We start from the raw sequence: 19135 nt of genomic DNA, 5'->3' as shown, positions 1-19135 counted from the left end.
TGCAATTGGTTATCCGAGATTTGGGCCCACGGATGCTGTAATGACATTTTAGAACGAATTTGGATCCTGTCCTTAATTTTTCTCCTTGTCTCCCTAACCATTCACATTTTAAGATTTGTTGAGTATATCATACCTGTAAAAATCAAGTTGATCGGATATTAGAAAGCATGTCTTTGGAAAACTGTTTATTAATTTTTTTTTTTTTTAAAATGGCTTTTAGTTTGATGATCCGAACACGTAGTTTCTGATATCCGATCAACTTGATTTTTTACAGGTATAATATACTAAACAAATCTTAAAACGTAACGGTTCGGATTATCAAAATTAGGCCCAAAAGTGGGCCAATGACCCAGTAAGTAAGGAGTTAAGGAGAGAGAGTAAGGAGAGGATCATGATTCCCTCATAACATCCTTTTTTTTGTTCAAAAAAAAAGTCTTCAGCGGCCAGTATTTTTTTTCTCATTCTTCCTCGGAAAAATTATGGTTGTGTTTGGTATAGCTTTGGAATCTTAATTCCAAAGTTATTTTTAGCACATTATTTGGTTTAAGCTTTCCAAAATTGATTCCAAGTCACATTTCAAAACTCATTTGAAAACCTGTTTGGCAACATAGTGAATTTTTGAATTTTGAATTTTGAAAAGAGTGATTTTGGTCTACCCGAATGTCCAGCTGATTGATTGCAAATGGCACGTGTTATTTGGAAGAGAAAAATGAGAATTTGTTTTTGATTTTCTTTGGACAAAAATAATATATATTTTTTTCATATTTTAAATCAAAATATTTTTTAAAAAATAATTTGAACCAAATATACAATAAAAAATATTTTAAATCAGTAATTGAATATTTATTTTGAAAACAAAAAATTGTTTCCTTTGTAATATTTTCAGTTAAAAATTTGATTAATGTTATTTTTTGTTAATAATTATTTTTTAATTAAATTTTAAAAGAGTTTGGTTATGAATGTTAATCAGAATTTTCAACAGAGTTCTGAGTAGTATGTTTGGTTATGAGTTATAACAATTTGAATTAAGTTTTGAAAAATCCTTTCAAAACTCTTTACTAAACAAATTTTTGTATTTCACATGTCATATCAAACATTCAAAACTCAATTCATCACTCAACTTAAAACTCAATTCAAAAATCCTTTCAAAACTCATAACTAAACAAATTTTTTATACTCAAATCATAATTCCAAATATCACAAACTCAAAACACAATTTCATTCTCAAATCATATTTAGAAAACTCTACCAAACACAATTTTATTCTCAAATCATATTTAGAAAACTCTACCAAACCCGACATATATTCATTCAAATGTTGTGTTTCAAAAATTACAATTTGAGATTTCGTTTAATTGGATCCTACTCGAGAATAATAGCTTCTCTTCCTAAGGATATGGCAATAGTTTCCATTCTCCCCTACCGAATTCCCTCAACATATCTGAATCTGATTTTTATCAATTAAACCCCCCAAAACTATGCCCAGGGGGCTCTAAAATCCAGAGCTTGATCACCATGAACTCATCCTTCAATATCTCCACATCCCTTTTGTTTGTTTGCATTTTAATTTGCTTCCTTAACCCCAGAATCAAAGCAACCCCAAATTACCTTGCCATTCTTTGCGCAAACACAACAACTTACACTCCCAACAGCACATACCAAACCAACCTCAACACCCTCTTCTCTTCCCTCTCCTCCAATTCCACCTCCATCAATGGCTTCTCCAACTCCACCGCCGGACTCAACCCCCCCAACAGAGTCTACGGCCTCTTCCTCTGTCGTGGCGATGTTTCCACCGCGGTCTGTCAAGATTGTGTAACCACTGCTACCAAAGAAGTAGTACAAAGGTGTCCCAATTCGAAAGTTGTCACGATTTGGTACGATGAGTGCATGTTGCGATACTCGAACCAGACCATCTTCTCTATTGCCGATGAGGCAAGTTGGGTAACTCTGAGAAATTCGCAGAACGTAACGAACATAACCAGTTTCAGAGAAGTCTTGGGCGGTGTAATGGATGATATAGCCACACGGGCTTCGAATGGTGGGTTTGGTAAGAAGTTCGCAACGAGTCAAACTAATTATTCATCTCTTCAAACGCTGTATGGGTTAGCACAGTGCACACCGGACTTGAATGGTATGGATTGCAATAAATGTCTTCGAGATGGTATCTCGAATTTTCCGAGTTGCTGTGATGGAAATCAGGGAGCGAGGGTTCTGTTTCCGAGTTGTAATGTTAGGTATGAGTTCTACCCTTTCTACAACGTCACCGCCACTGCACCGCCACCGCCACCACCTCCACCTCCTCCTCCTCCTGATGCAAGCAGTCCAGGTAAATTCAAAACAAGACATATATAGACTCTGTTTGGATAGATGGATTTTGAAATTGAATTTTCTTGGTGATGCAGGAAAGGGAGGAATGTCAACTCAAGTACTCGTCGCCATCGTTGTTTCAATTGGGGGCTCTGTTTTACTTGTCATTTTAGGATCCTGTCTCGTATGTAGGAAAAGGAAGAAGAAATATGATGTTGTTGAATCAGATATGAGTAAGACTAACTATAAAATAAAACAAAATAAAACTTGTTTTCTCTTGTTTACAAATTCATTAATTGTATTTACATTTTGATATGTCCAGTTGGGAATGAAATCTCAGCAGTACAGTCCTTGCAATTTGATTTGGCTACAATTCAAGTCGCCACGAACAACTTCTCTGATGATAACAAAATCGGTGAAGGTGGATTTGGATCCGTCTACAAGGTAAGGTGTTGGATCTAATTGTAAAATACAGAATCATTCAATAATATTAGAAGTTGCACAAATTTGGTTACAAAATTTCAGTGGATATCATATGTTGTCAGGGTATACTTTCCAATGGACAAGAAATCGCTGTGAAGAGGCTATCTCGAAACTCCGGACAAGGTGCAGAAGAGTTCAAGAATGAGGTTGTGTTGGTAGCCAAGCTTCAACATAGAAATCTAGTGAGGTTACTCGGATTTTGCTTGGAAGGAGAAGAGAAGATACTCATTTATGAATTTGTGCCCAACAAAAGCCTGGATTACTTTCTATTTGGTTTGCCAAAGCTTCTTAATAATACTTTTATTTAGCTAGATAATAACACATGATAGCCATGAGTGCACGTTCTACAAATTGCATTCTAGTGCTTATGGTTCCATTCCAAAATGTTCACATCATGCTCACATTTAATTCCTCATTGTTAACTTAGAACATTTCCCCCCCCCCCCCCCCTTTTTTCTGCTCAATGTGCAGATCCACAAGAACAAGAAAAGTTGGATTGGTCAAAACGTTACAAGATTATAGGAGGAATAGCTCGAGGGATGCTTTATCTTCATGAAGATTCTCGACTTAGAATTATACACCGTGATCTCAAAGTTAGCAATGTTCTATTAGATGGGGACATGAATGCAAAAATTTCAGATTTTGGCATGGCTAGGATCTTTGGTGTGGATCAAACTCAAGGAAATACAAACCGAGTTGTTGGAACATAGTAAGTTTTGTGTCCCCACATGCAATTTATATATGTTCTTCTCAAATTTGAAATAGTGAGTACAATCTTTATGCAATCTCATGGAAAGCATGCATTTTTTTCTGAGTTAAATTGTTGTGCTTACTACTCTCAATGGTTTCGTATCTAATTTTTATGATTTTTTTGCAGACACAAAAATAAAAAAGGCGTTACATGCAATTTCTTCTTTTCTTATGACTATTACTTTTTTGTTGCTAAAACACTAGTGCTGGCTTGCAGTGGTTATATGTCTCCAGAGTATGCGATGCATGGACTATTTTCGGTAAAGTCTGATGTGTTTAGTTTTGGTGTCTTAGTTTTGGAGATTACAAGTGGCAAGAAAAATAATACATTTTACCAATCAGAATATGCGGAGGACCTTCTAAGCTATGTGAGTGATAAAAAAAATTTATGACTATTAGTTTCAATCTCAGTAAAAAATCATCATATCTACAAAGTCGTAAATAATGAATTGTTGTAGGCTTGGAAACTCTGGAGGGAGGAAAGACCATTGGAATTAATGGATTCTTCTTTGGAAGGGTCATATTCAAGATATGAAATCATTAGATGCATTCATATTGGCTTGTTGTGCGTCCAAGAAGATCCAGATGCTAGACCTTCTATGGCAACGATTGTTGTAATGCTTAACAGCGACTCTGTTACTCTATCAATTCCTCAACAACCTGCATTCTTTGCTTGTAGTGGAACAAAGTCAAAAACAAGACAAGGCTTAGAATCGGATCAATCTACAAGCAAGTCAATATCATGGTCTGTGAATGAAACATCAATTACTGAATTATATCCCAGATAATGTGAAGCCTAGGCCATATGAAGATTCAATAATAACTCTATATTGTGAAAGAAATAAACTCAAACTCAAGTACAAAAAATATATTTCAATATTTGTAAGATTCAGAACACTGGAAAATGTAATTAGAAATTAAATATGTAATAGTGTGTTTGATAATTCATTCCCTTCAAGTATGTCATTTATGTGTAGCATGTAATAATGTGTTTGATAATGCAATCAAGTTCATTATTCACAGTCAAATATATTTAATTTTTGTGATTTTAATTACAATAGTTACACACTTTTTTTTTTTGTGTGTGTGTGCGCGCGCGCGCATATGTTGAAATTTTCTTAAGCGCTTTGTGGGCCTCTTAAATTTTTTTAATTTCATATTTAAGCTTGAAAGAAACACAACTCTAATTATAATACTTAAATGACCCATCATGCATTTTAATGCCCAAAACGAACTAATAAAATGGAGCCTTTTAATCTTTGACTGAGTTCTTCATTTTGATAAATTTACTCACAAAATCTTTAAATTCTTCATTAATATAATCTTCGTTATATCTATACGTGTTTAGTTCATGAGAGTCAACAATTTATTATATAACCCCAAATTTGATACGCGTGCTAATTATAACCCAATAATTTGAAAAGAATAATGTTACAGACTCTAAAAGTTTTATCAAAATTCTTACCAAATATTTCACATGGGCGTGTGATCCACACCATGTGGGTTCTACACCCATGAGAGACATATGATAATAAATTTAGTAGAACTTTTGAGATCTCTATCATTTTGAATTGAAAATTTTAGCTCAGAGTCTTGACTAAGATAGGGTTCGTTTGGGATGTGAGATGACTTTTTGATTATTTTAACCTGGGTTAAAAAGTCTCGTTTGAGATAGATTTTTTGGCTTTTTTGACTTTTGTGAGAGAAAAAATGCAATGAGTATGGTTTGGATGTGATATTTTGTCATATTAGGCTAAAAAGTCTATTTTATCTTCTATAACTATTTTAACTAAAAAACCCCATTTATATATATAAGGAAAAAGGGTCTTTTTAATAACAATGATTGTGAAAACTCCAAACTTTCAAACTAATTTTGTTAATTTGTTAATTTTTAAAGAACTAAAAAAAAAATCTCTTGATTAGTTCCTTAAATCAAAAATTCAAAAAAAAAATATATATTTTAATTATTTACAATTTTGAATTTTAAAATTCAAAATAATATCATAAGTCACCCTCACTCTTTTCAAAACTAATGTTGATCAAAACAATTCAAATAAAAAAAAGGTAAATTATTGATAAATCTCATTTAGAAGTGTTTTAACCCAACAAGTCCATGAAGGAATTTTTTAATCCATTTAGTCCCATGTATGTATAGTTTTATTCCATAAAGTCCTTTTTCTTGATTTACACTATTTTCTTGGACACTTATGCCCTTATATTTAATTTTGATATCCTTATAAATATTTTTTGAACGGTTAGCAATTTTATGATGTGAACATTCATATTTTAAAATTCACATTGGTAGAAATGTAAAATTGGCCCATGGACGGCCCCAAACCCGCCCGCGAGCCGGGGCGGGCCCGGCCCGTTGACAATGTGAATATTCACATTAACATGTTAACATTCACATTAATAGGAGTGTAAAATTGGCCCGCATCCCGTGGCGGCGCGAAACCCGCCCGCGGCCTATGGGCGGCCTAGAGCGGGCCCGGTCCGGCCCGTTGACAATGTAAATATTCACATTGACATATTAATATTCACATTGATAAGAGTATAAAATTGGCCCGTGGCCCATGGCTAGCCAAAAGCCCGCCCGCTGCCCGGGGCTGGCTCGGCCCGGCCCGGCCCGTTGACAATGTGAATATTTACATTGACATGTTAACATTCACATTGATAGGAGTGTAAAATTAGCCCACGCCTCGTGGCTGCCCGAAACCCGCCCACAACCCATGGACGGCCCGGAGCGGGCCCGGCCCGGCCTGTTGACAATGTGAATATTCACATTGACATGTTAACATTCACATTGATAAGAGTATAAAATTGGCCAGCGGCCCAGGACGGGCCCGACCCGGCCCGTTGACAATGTGAATATTCACATTGACATGTTAACATTCACATTGATAGGAGTGTAAAATTAGTCCGTGCCTCGTGGCTACCCGAAACCTACCCACGGTCCATGGACGGCCCGAGGCGGGCCCGGCCCGGCCTGTTGACAATGTGAATATTCACATTGACATGTTAACATTCACATTGATAAGAGTATAAAATTGGTCCGCAGCCCATGGGCGCCCAAAAGCCAGCCTGCCGCCTAGAGCGGGCCCGGCCCGGCCCGTTGATAATGTGAATGTTCACATTGACATGTTAACATTCACATTGATAGGAGTGTAAAATTTGCCTGAGCCTCGTGGCTGCCCGAAACCCACCCACGGCCCATGGGAGGCCCGGGGCGTGCCCGGCCCGGCCTGTTGACAATGTGAATATTCACATTGACATGTTAACATTCACATTGATAAGAGTATAAAATTGGCCAGCGGCCCAGGGCGGGACCAACTCGGCCCGTTGACAATGTGAATATTCACATTGACATGTTAACATTCACATTGATACGAGTGTAAAATTGGCCTGCAGCCTGGGGCGGGCTTGGCGCAACCCGTGACAATGTGAACATTCACATTAACATGTTAACATTAACATTGATAGAAGTGTAAAATTTGTCCGCTGCCCGAAGCTTGCCCGCGGCCCGGGGTAGGCCCGGCCCATTGACATTGTGAATATTCACATTGACATGTTAAAATGCACATTGATAGGAATGTAGAATTGGTCCACGGCCCGTGGGCTGCCCAAAGCTCGCCCACGGCCCGGGGCAGGCTCGTTTTGGTCCGGACCCGAGCATGTCCGAGACCTTAGATTAGGGCCTAGGTCATCACTTTGAAGCCCGGCCCAGCCCATCGGCCCGCTTAAGGCCCATTTAAGGCTCGATCCGAGGCCTATCCCGCCCAAGGCGCAATGTATTTTTTTATGAAAAATAATAAAATTTTGGTAGAAAAAATTAAAAAGAATTAAAAAAAAATGGTCAGGCCCATCCAAGCCCAACCTAAGCTCGAGGCTAGGCCCACGCCCACTGGCCCGGCCAGAGGCTCGATCCATCGGCCCATCCAAAGCCCGAATACCCTTGTACCAGGGCTAGGGCTTGGGCCTAATTTTTTGGCCCGTGGGTTGGCTCGACCCGGCCCGAGAAAGGCTCGTTTGGGCCCAGGCTCGAGCCTAGTCTGAGACCCTAGGCTAGGGCCTGGGCCATCACTTTGAAGCCCAACCCGACCCATCGGCACGGTTAAGGCCCATTCAAGACTCGGTCCGAAGCTCGGCCCGCGCCGAGGCCTAGTGTCTTTTTTTGTGGAAAATAATAAAATTTTGGTAGAAAAAATTAAAAAGAATTTAAAAAAATGGCCAGGCCCGCCCCGGGATGCCCACGGGCCGTGGGCGGGTTTCGGGCAGCCACGAGACACAGGCTAATTTTACACTCCTATCAATGTGAATGTTAACATGCCAATGTGAATATTCACATTGTCAACGAGCCGGGCCGGGCCCGCCCTGGACCGCTGGCCAATTTTATACTCTTATCAATGTGAATGTTAACATGTCAATATGAATATTCACATTGTCAACATGCCGGGCTGGGCCCGCCCCAGGCCGCCCACGGGCCGTGGGCTGGTTTCGGACAGCCACGAGGCGTGGGCTAATTTTATACTCCTGTCAATGTGAATGTTAACATGTCAATGTGAATATTCACATTGTCAACAGGCCGAGCTCGTCCCGGGCAGTGGGCGGGCTTTTGGCCGCCCATGGGCCGCGGGCCAATTTTATACTCTTATCAATGTGAATGTTAATATGTCAATGTGAATATTCACATTGTCAACGGGCCGGACCGGGCCCGCCCCGAGCCGCCCATGGGCCACGGACGGGTTTCGCGCCGCCACGGGACGCGGGCCAATTTTACACTCCTATTAATGTGAATGTTAACGTGTTAATGTGAATATTCACATTGTCAATAGGTCGGGCCCGCCCCAGCCCGACTCGAATTTTTCCGAGCACCCACGAGGATCGACATGGGCCGGGCCCCTACACATTGACGATATGAACATTCACATTGACAGTGTGAACATTCACATTAGGGGTATTTTGGTAATTATGTCACCCATAGGGCTTATTGAAACATAAGAAAATAATGTGAACTAAATGGAACATAAGTAGATGAAAAGGGTATTTTGATCTTCTTATCTCAAATAGGACCTAATGGAATAGTCAAAAAGAATATGGGTTGGATGGAATAAAGCTCTTAGAAAGTTGATTTATCAAAAAAGCTCCCTAAAAAAAATAAAGACACTAATTATCTATGATTTCAAAATTCAAAATAATATGGTAAGTCACCTTCATTCCACTCTCACCTTTTTCGAAAATAATATAAATCTAAAATTTTCAAAACTCAATCAAATTAAAAATTCAATACAATTCTCTCTTTAAAATACTCAATATTTGATCTTTTTTCCAGCCCGGCCAACTCCTCCCCAAATATAATGATGCAATGGTTATTCTCTCTCTTTGCTAATAGTCTAAACTTATTTCAAGTTTGTTTGTTTGTGACTTTTTTTTTTCTTTGTAAATTTATATTTTCATGTAAGTATTTTTTTTTCTTCTATATATGACTCTTTTTTTTTTCCAATGTATTTTTTTCCAACTAAATTGATAATAAATATATATCTGTTAATTATCTTTGTTTTGGGAGTTGATTTGAATTTTATTTTATTTTATTTTTTGGTGGATGTTTGTGTATTTTTTTATATTGTTGTTATTATTTCTTTTGATATATGTGAATTGATAATATAGTTATGAGTTTTTTTTTTTTTTTTAATTTTTTAGAATAAGATGTCTTACATTGTTCTTTATGATTTGACCATTTTTAAAATTTCTTAAACAAAATTTTCAAATTTTTTATTTGTAAAAAATAAAAAACATTTAATTGACTTGCCCAAGAAAATTTTAAATAATGAACACTATTCCATAATTTATGTATTTAAAAAAAAAAAATTAACACCCATATATGGAATAAGAAAACCTAAAATCACGCATTTTTTTATTTTTCGTTTTTAACTCTTTAAAACTCTAACGGTACCTTTTCATTTTCACAACATTGTCTTTTTAGAGAGTGGCTTCTCTCATGTTGGGGTTAAAACTGGACCAAACAGTCCAGTCAACAAGATCGTGACACGTCAGCAGATATAGCAATCAAAGGTTGAGATTCAGCCATACATGTAGAGTCTTAACTCTTACATCAAACGGCATTGTTTTATACTAACGGAGGATCACAAACTAACGTTGAGGGCTTTTCATCGTCATCTTCTGGTGAGACTTCTCATCTTCACGCTCAAAAGCAATAGGTGATTTTTTTCGCGCTCAAAAACAATAGTGATTGCTTGTCTAGAAATTTTCTCTCCTCACCAAAAATCTTCATTCGTAAAAAATTAATGGATGAATCAATGTGTACTGAAGCTTTTGAACCTCCATGGATGAGAGATTTGTTGGGACCAAACAGGTGATTTGTATGCTCTGTCTCTCAATAGCTAGTGTTATAGGCTTTTCATATAATTCAACATAATGCAATCTGTCCAGAATGCAATTTGAGATATCAGTTGATGTGTCCTTGATTGAGCTGCTGTTGTTTATAGGAAGTTGAATTGCCACCAATGATTCAAATTGACTGTTGTTCTATTTTTCATGAGAATACCAATGTTGGACCTAGTGTGTATGTCAGGATCTCATGGTTTCTCTAATTTCTAAAGCTACTGAATTAATAGTAGCCAAATCAAATGAACTGTTGTATGGAATGGGGCTATTGTAGGGCAACACCAAGTTCAAATTTCATTCAACTTGAAGAAGAGACCACAGAGAAATTATAAAACTCACAATTTGTGGATTTAAAAGTAAATTTGCACAATTATAATTAAATGTTGAAACTACCTTCTCCCTGCGGCCTGTTTTGCAACTAATTTTTTTAGTAACTAATTCACTACTGCTGATGAACTTCAACAAAATAAATAAACAAATAAAAATCAGTTTTCAGTCATTCATAATACATCAAAAGGGTTCCCAAGCTTGAACAATGGGTCGGGTTTCATGCAAATTTTTGATTTTAAATATTTACTTCATACTTCAACTTAAACTGACAGTTTATAACTACCCTTCTACTCCACCTTACCTTATCAATGATCTCCCAAACCTTTTCTATTAGAATCGAGTTGTGTCAAATACCATGCCAGAAAAATTGGAGGAACAAAAAAATGAATTTAATCTCTCACGTAGTTAAGCCACACTATGCAATCTTATATGGCACAGCAGAAGAGAAAGCAAAAGGAAAGAGAAACGTTGAGCTGCAGAAAGGAATATGACAAGTTGAGTCTGAAAGCAAAACTTAAAATACAGATATTTCCTGTCTGAGAGTAAATACACATGTATCTCCATGGAGATTATACCAAATTAAATTCCTAGGATAACTTAAAAAAGATGCCAAGCCCTAATAATGATTGAAAAATGTGTTCACTTTTCATGCTTAACAAGAGGAAAACAAAACTATATTATCCCCTGTTTATCTAGGTGTTGTATAACACAAATTAAGATTGAGGCTAGTGAGATAAAAAACTTTCAGAGCCTCTAATCATGACACTAACATATTTTCAGCCACTAATAGTTGACTTTCGTGGAACATAATATATATATATATATATATAACAGCTGGGAAACTTAGCCAAGAGCTTGGCTGGTATTGCATATTGTGGATGTTGAAGTAGGTGCACTTTTTGTCAATGAGGCCAACTCCTTTTCCTGCAGTTCCTTCAGAAAGCTCTGCGCAGTTTCTGTCACGATCTTCATGGCAAAGTTCATAAGCATGAGCCACACAACAGTGTTCCAAACTGATGCAAGTGACAAGTCCCACTTCTTCACCTAAAAGAAAAAGGGCGGAAATTAAGACGAAAAAGATGCACAATTATTCATGTTGGATTTCGATATAGATTGCAATATTAAATGAGTTATTTGAAATGAGTTTGTATTTAACACATCACTTGGTAGTTTAAAATGATGAGAAAGAATTTTTAAATTATGATTATGTTTAAACATGATAGTTTATGCTGTTAAAGGTGATTATTGACGGGACAGATTGCATTCTGGACAGATTGCATTATGTTGAATTATATGAAGCAGAGTACACATGGTTTTTTTTTTTCCTCCCTTTTTTGATGGTGGCCATGAGTCCAAAAACCAATTACAAAGCAAAATTTGTTTCAGCAGTAACAACTTAAAAATGGAAGTTAGGCATCTCCTCCATCCATACACAATTACAAAGTGTTATTATCTCCAATTTTGCAGAAATATTGTTGCTGATATTTACTTACAAAAATAATTCTTTGCTATCAACAACCTTCCCCATAATCAACATCAACAGCACATGAAAAGCATAACCAAGAACAAAAGGCCACTGTAAATAACAAGCATGCTGGAAGCCATGTACACTTTGTTGTTGTCTAAGATCTCAAAAAAGGCCATTATCAAAAAATTCTTTTAAAAAAATTGTCTAAACTAGTTTCACTAAAGTCCGATAAATTTACTATATTGTGCGCTTGAGGATCCTTTAGAATCTTCAATTGAAGGACAAAGTAAGGACTCCTACATCAAAAAAGAAAGTAATGTGTTAGAAAACAAATCAAAACTATGCAGTCTTGACATGAATAATATAAGTTGTACAAAACCAAATAATTAAACTTCAGTAGAACTCATTGTCACCTGTAACAAATGAGTGAATGAAAGATGGTTCCAAGCTTGAGGTGTTTCTGGGATCATCCATGACATGGAATTGGGCATCTCAACACCTTGTGGATGGAGAGGACTTCGATCCATGTTCTTATCTTCGAACACAAGCACATAAAGAGGCATATTATCCTATATTATGCAAATTTATATAAAATCAATAAGAAGTGTATGATTAAGAAAGAAAACATTTATAAACAGAAAATAACCTTCAACCTGTATTGTACAATCTGTAATAGACGGCTGAGGGGCTGATTGAGATTCCATTTTGCGTCTACTTTTCTTTACTTTGGGTTGCAATTCAACCCAATTCTTAGGCCTTTTTTTGGCCTACCCTTCCCCAAACCCTCCTTTTTTTTAACCCCTTCGCTTTAAAAACATGTGGGTTATAAGGTTGATTTTCTTCTGCAACCTTTTCACTTGATTTTTGTGGACATGAAGGTGCATGAGCATCATTTTCTTGTTCATTCACACTAGCTTGTTTGCTTAAGACATCATCAATCTTTTTTTCCATTTCAATAGAATTTTTCATAAGCATGCATGTAGTTTCTTTGCTTTCAGCCGCACGACAACCCAACTTAATCAAACTTGGGCACAGCATTCTATAATGAGCATTCATATCCAAATCAGCCACAACTTGTTTAGCTACACACCTATTATTGTCTTGCACCAATCCATCTTTGGCTTTTTTTGCCCATCTCTTCAACAAGTAAGATTCCGGTATCTCTTTGATGTTCATCATGTCAAGGCCTTTCAAAGCATGGGAATACAAAATTCCACATCTCTCAAACAATCGACAAGTGCATGACACTTGAGGGCCTTGTAGGTTGGCTTTCACTTCACGAACCATAGGCTCATCAGGTATCTTGACCATATAGTCATGTGAAAGGTTACTTTCATCTTATTTCCAAGCAAAAGCACGCAAGCTATTCAAATATTCTATCTTGAATAATTCAAAATTTTGGTTTGTGTAAAAATCTCCTGTATTAATCAACATGGGAACGGGTAATCTAATTCTCGGCAACTTTTGACGAGAAGCATATTCACATTCCAACTCTATGTGGTTAATATCATCAACAACCCTTTCAAAATGCTTAAAGAAATTCACTATTCGTAAGTCTGATTGCAAGAAATTACGAAGCTTGGCATTGAAGCTTTCACTTACTTGTGTAGTATCAGCCCAAGCCGACCAAACTGTCATAACATAAGGCTTTGCTCATTTTCCCCTCACCCCATATATAGTAGGCAACCAACTATTATCATGAACATCAAATCTGTCAAGCATTTCTTCCCAAGCAATGCAAAAGTTTTCCTCATCCTCATAATTGTAAATGAATTTACTAAGCTTGGCACCAATCCCACCATGATCACCTACATATTTACTTCCCAAGTGCTTAATTGCATTTTGCTTCATATGCCACGTGCATATTCTATGGAATGTGTCAGGCATAACCAACGAAATAGCCTTTGCCATAGCAGGGTCTTGATCAGTGAAAAATGTTTTCAGTTTCTTTCCCGACATAGCATCCAAGAAGCTCCTAAATAACCATTCAAATGAGGCAACAGCTTCATCATAGAGAAGTGCAGCCCCAAATATAACACTCTTTCTATAATTGTTAAACCCCAAAAAAACTGCTAACGGACGATAATCCTTATGAGTTCTATATGTTGTGTCAAAACTAACAAAATCCCCAAACACACTATAGTCAATTATCATTTTCGGATGAGCCCAAAAGATGTTAGTAATTTGTTCTTCAACATCTAATTGCATATTAAAGTGAAATGAAGAATCTTTCATTGATTTGTCCACGAAATACGCCAATAAACTTCCAGCTTCCCCAAACTTCAAGTCCCGTTGTCGTTTGGTCCAAAGATAGTTTTTCAAATCTTGGCGAGTAAAACCAAGACATTCCCTTCCACCTGTTTGCTGAAATGCAAGCTCAAACGATGAGCGTAATCTAATCCCAGAGGCCTCTGCCAAATCAGATTCAATTGCTTGAGCTTTTGTAATTTTTTGTTGCGAAGGCATCAAATGGACACATTCTTGAATATGAAGTGGGTGATTGTGATCATCAAAAAAATCAGTAACCTCATATTTTTGGCTCTTTTTATTCAATACAACTTTCATAAGTGCTTTCTTGTCTCTTGACGTGGCTTTTTAGTTTTGATATCCCTATTGTCTTCACGTCGGAACCCTTCTTTCGAACAAACAAACCTCCTAGAAGTGATCCTCTCTGTTTTTTTGCAAGTGTTAGAGTATTCAATTCGAACACTGAAACCAGTAATCCTTCCAAACTCATTGTAAAATTTTTTTGCATCATCCAATGAATCAAACTCCAAACCTATTCGGGGTTTGTAATCTGGTGTATTGAGGTTTGGATTGGCATCCCTATTTTAATTTTCAACAACAAAATAAATTTTATTTATGAAATCATTCAGAGTAATATAACCTTACCACGTTCTTTTTATATAATTTCTAGTGAACGCATAATTGAGAACATAAATACCTATGATATTTTCTAAATAAAAAGTTACACTTATCAAATTGATTGGAAAAATTATAAATTAGTCCCAGAAGCATAGAAGTTATTGTATATAGGTACATTCACAAAAGTTATATAAACCATGTGAACATCTGGTAAAGAAAAAAAAGAAGCCATAGATATACAATATATATCCCTATATATGTGTGTGTGTGTATGTATATTATGAACATATATGAAAAGCCAATAACACTAGCTATTGAGAGACAGAGCATACAAATCACCTGTTTGGTCCCAACAAATCTCTCATCCATGGAGGTTCAAAAGCTTCAGTACACATTGATTCATCCATTAATTTTTTACGAATGAAGATTTTTGGTGAGGAGAGAAAATTTCTAGACAAACAATCACTATCGTTTTTTAGCGCGAAAAAAATCACCTATTGCTTTTGAGCATGAAGATGAGAAGTCTCACCAGAAGATGACGATGAAAAGCCCTCAACGTTAGTTTGTGATCCTCCGTTAGTATAAAACGATGTTGTTTGATGTAAGAGTTAAGACTCTACATGTGTGGCTGAATCTCAACCTTTGATTGCTATATCTGCTGACGTGTCACGATCCTGTTGACTGGACTGTTTGGTCCAGTTTTAGCCCCAACATGACAGAAGCCACTCCCGTCTTGTTATATTTACAAAGATAAAAAAAACTAGACTGGAGTTGCATAATAGTTAATGGAGGTGATGAGCATCACAACAACAAGGGTGATGATGAGCTCGGCCAGAACATTGTTTGAATGGATTTTAAAAAGGTGAATATTAAAAGAATGGTAGATAGTTTGGGTGATGAATTGATTTAGAAAACTAATGTGTGGTTAAGATTAAGTTTGAATTTTACCATATAAAATTGAATATGGATCATATAATATTTTTTATATATAATTTTGGGTACTTTTGCATAACTATCATAAATAAAAATATGTTTGTTATTATTATTATTGATAATATATTTCTTTATTTACCTTTTTATAATGTTCAAAAAATTAATTTATGTTTATTGTTAGTTTTTGTAGATGAGAAGTCAAAAATAAATTTTAACCAAATTCAAGCTATAACTAATTTGTGATTGAAAAGGAAATTTCAAAATAAATTATAATTATATATAATTTTGAAATATTTTTAAAAAAATACAAGGAAAAATTGGAACTATAAATTAAAATTATCAAACAACCTAATTCTATGAAAAAATTTAAATGAAAAATTGATCAAATTTGAATTTATAATTATTAAATATTTTTAATAAGCCATTAATTTTTTATTCAGGTTATAGCCTGATCTGGTCTTAAATAATTTTTCAAATATAAATATATATCTTAATATTGAAACAATCAGTATTAGACACATCTTAAGAAGGTTAAATTATATCGATAGTCCCCGCATTTTGTCTCTTATGCCAATTTAGTCTCTGTAATTTCAATTAGTTTGATTTTTACCCTTAATTTTAGATTTTGTATTAATTTGGTTCAATTGATAATGTCGATTAAGATTTTTGAAACAAAATAGTTATTGAGTTGGTTGAGATTAACTTATTAAGTTGAACATGTTTATAATTTTGTTTATAAAAAAATAACAGATGCTACTCATGTGTGTATTTTCAATTAAAAAAACACTAGCAATTATAATAATTGGACCAAATTGAGACAAAATTATAAATCTAGGGTCAAAATTGAGTGAATTAAAATTGCAAGGACAAACATAACACAAGAGTTAAAATATAGGGATTACCAATGAAATTTATCCTTTTAAGAATAAGTACATAATTTCTTAATTAATTTTGAAATTGTTAATAAATATACCAAACAAATATGTACATATTTCCTATTTTTGTTATAAATTTTTTTCAAAAATATATTTACTAATTAAAAATTAAATAAATAGCTAGGTCTACTAACTCATGGATTAGACATGAACTAGACGATTCTCTAAGGACAAGGTTTAAATCAATAATTATTGGCAAAAAAAATCGACTTGAACAAAATTTTCTTGACTACTTTATAATGATTAATCCAATATTAGAATCCCAAATTAGCTCATATTTAGTGACAGAGCCAGGAATTTAATATAGAGGGGGCACCCATTAATTACAATCTCAAAATTTTTCTTTCCCAATAATAATAACATAATAATAATTTTTCGAGCTAATGTTAAACATTAAAATTTAATATCCATTACAAAAAGTTTTAAATTTTAAACTTTTACAATTGATCCCGACGAGTTTTCATCTTTTGAAATCTTTCCATAATAGTATCATTGTCAATGCCATCAAAACTATCTCTCTCAATGTAAACAACCAAGCTATCATTCATCCATTCATCACCCATTCGGTTCCGTAACCAATTCTTCACAATATTCATAGCTGAAAATACCCCATCAACAGTAGCAGTTGCAACAGGTAAGATTAATGCTAAAGTCAAGAGCAAATACACCAATAGATATACTTTGTCTCTTCTAGTCTCTACCATTTTCTTAGCAATATCGGCAATTCCATTCAAAATTGAGAACTCATTACTGGATAGCGTGTCGATAATATATGTATCAAGTTGATCATTAAGTACCATGAGCTCCACTGAAGAAAATTCTTTGGGATAAAATTCAGCAAAATAAATTAACTTTTTCCTGTCAAAACTAGAGAAAGAGTTAGATGGATTCAAACATGCTACACAAAGTGACAAATCAGTGTTCGACTCAGTGAAATGAGCATTTAGTTCTTGAACTTGCATATCCAAAACAGTGTAGAAAAGATACCAAGGTTGTAGTGTGATCCCAAATCTGTGTTGTGTGATTCTAATTTGGTGAATCGCGAGTCGGTAAATTGTAAAGCAACAAAGGGAGACAAACAAAACAAAGAAAATACGAAGATACTTCACAAGTTGTAACAATCCAGATTTTTAATTATTTTGTAGAATTTACACTAATATTATTTAATCTCAGTTCGGAAAATATATAATTTATTATATATTATTATGTGTAATTTTTGTAAAATGATATAATTATTAAAAGTTTAGTAGTCAAAATATAAATAATAATAATATAGATAATATAAATAATAATAATAATAATGGGTGTGGTACTAAAATAAATAATTATTTTTCTATTGATATCTGATAAAGTGTGACTTAATTAGAAATTAAATTATTTATATAATTATATTAAAATATTAGGTCAAATGGTAATTATCTTAAATATCTATGGAAGTCGGAATGAATCTATGAAATTATAATTGAATCGGTGGAATGATTAGAGGATCGGCCACGTGTTGGCCAGAGAGTGGGTTCTCCTCTCTATTTAAGGGGGACGTTTTACCTGGAGAGAAATGAGAGAAAGAAAGAAACGAAAAGAAGAAAGAAGAAAGGAAAGAAGAGAAAAAAAAAGAAAAGAAAGGAAGAAAGAAAGGAAAGAAAAGAAGAGAGGAAGAAGGAAAGAGTAGTGGCAGGTGAAAAGGTCTTTAACAGTTAAAAAAAAGGGTCAGGTATTAAAGTTAGAATAATGCTTGGGACCCCCTTTTGGGGGTCACCCCCTCACCCCCTTTACCACGTGGCAGGGGGTGATTGGTGGAGCAGGAAAAAAAAGAAAAAGAAAAAGAAAAGGTGACCAATGAGAGAGAGAGGGGGTCAAAGGGGGTGGGGGGAAAAGGGGGGATGAATCATTACTCTTAAAGTTAAGGTGAATTATATTATATTTTGAGTCACCAAAATGTATTTTACGTATATTTTAACTTGTCAAAATCTGTTTTATACAAGTTATGTTTTTAATAACAGCTATGTTTTATAAAGATTTCAGTTACGTGATTTATCTTCTGAACTCTATTTGCTTAAAATGAAACCCATGAATATGTCTGTTTATATTTTAAAGAATATTTGATTATGACCTTATAAACAATTATGTTTTGTAAGTACCACTACGGGAGTTCCACGCCTTGGGGGACTTAAATAACCATTGGCCTCTGTTTGACCATTTTGTGGTCCTCTGTTTGTCATGGATCCACTGACCTCTGTTTTGTGCGGACCAAAGTGCTGTGCGGAACTAAGTGCTACACTATTGTGGGAGCCACCTCTAGAATCCGTACGAGCCACCTCTTGAATCCGTACCTCTGTTCTGTGCGGACCAAAGTGCTGTGCGGAACTAAGTGCTACACTATTGTGGGAGCCACCTCTAGAATCCGTATGAGCCACCTCTTGAATCCGTACCTCTGTTCTGACTGTCACTTCTGTGACCTCTGTTCTGTTCTGTTCTGTATCATGGTTATGGCTATTTATTTACATAATCTATGTATTTCAGTTCTGCTATTCAAATGATTTCTGCTACACAGAGGATTTATTTATATAAATGTTTTGGCATAATTAACTATCCATGGTTATTTCGTGTCCCTTATACTCTTGGTATAATATTTCTCACTCTGCCATGTGCTTATAGTTGT

General features: G+C 35.3%; 3 protein-coding genes across 3 annotated transcripts; 1 reads left to right on the top strand and 2 right to left on the bottom strand.

Annotated features, from left to right (window-relative positions):
• The first annotated feature begins 1320 nt into the window (after positions 1–1320).
• On the top strand, positions 1321–4504 carry LOC114258789 (cysteine-rich receptor-like protein kinase 10). Its single transcript, XM_082888087.1, has 7 exons — positions 1321–2329; positions 2406–2543; positions 2633–2754; positions 2856–3066; positions 3265–3502; positions 3761–3911; positions 4002–4504. Exons 1-7 carry the CDS (start codon positions 1516–1518, stop codon positions 4329–4331), a joined length of 2004 nt encoding a protein of 667 aa, XP_082744213.1. The 5' UTR covers positions 1321–1515; the 3' UTR covers positions 4332–4504.
• Positions 4505–13396: 8892 nt separating this feature from the next.
• On the bottom strand, positions 13397–14308 carry LOC145799938 (protein FAR1-RELATED SEQUENCE 5-like). The gene has a single exon (XM_082889580.1). The coding sequence runs from the start codon at positions 14306–14308 to the stop codon at positions 13397–13399; it is 912 nt and encodes a 303-aa protein (XP_082745706.1).
• A 2605-nt stretch (positions 14309–16913) lies between these two features.
• LOC145799937 (uncharacterized) lies at positions 16914–17276 on the bottom strand. The gene has a single exon (XM_082889579.1). It carries the CDS (start codon positions 17274–17276, stop codon positions 16914–16916), a length of 363 nt encoding a protein of 120 aa, XP_082745705.1.
• Between the last annotated feature and the right edge of the window lie 1859 nt (positions 17277–19135).

This window comes from Camellia sinensis, chromosome 9 (assembly GCF_055761805.1).
Source record: "Camellia sinensis isolate YWXY chromosome 9, ASM5576180v1, whole genome shotgun sequence".
Classification (NCBI taxonomy): Eukaryota; Viridiplantae; Streptophyta; class Magnoliopsida; order Ericales; family Theaceae; genus Camellia; species Camellia sinensis.
This window is presented reverse-complemented; position numbering and strand designations above follow the sequence as displayed.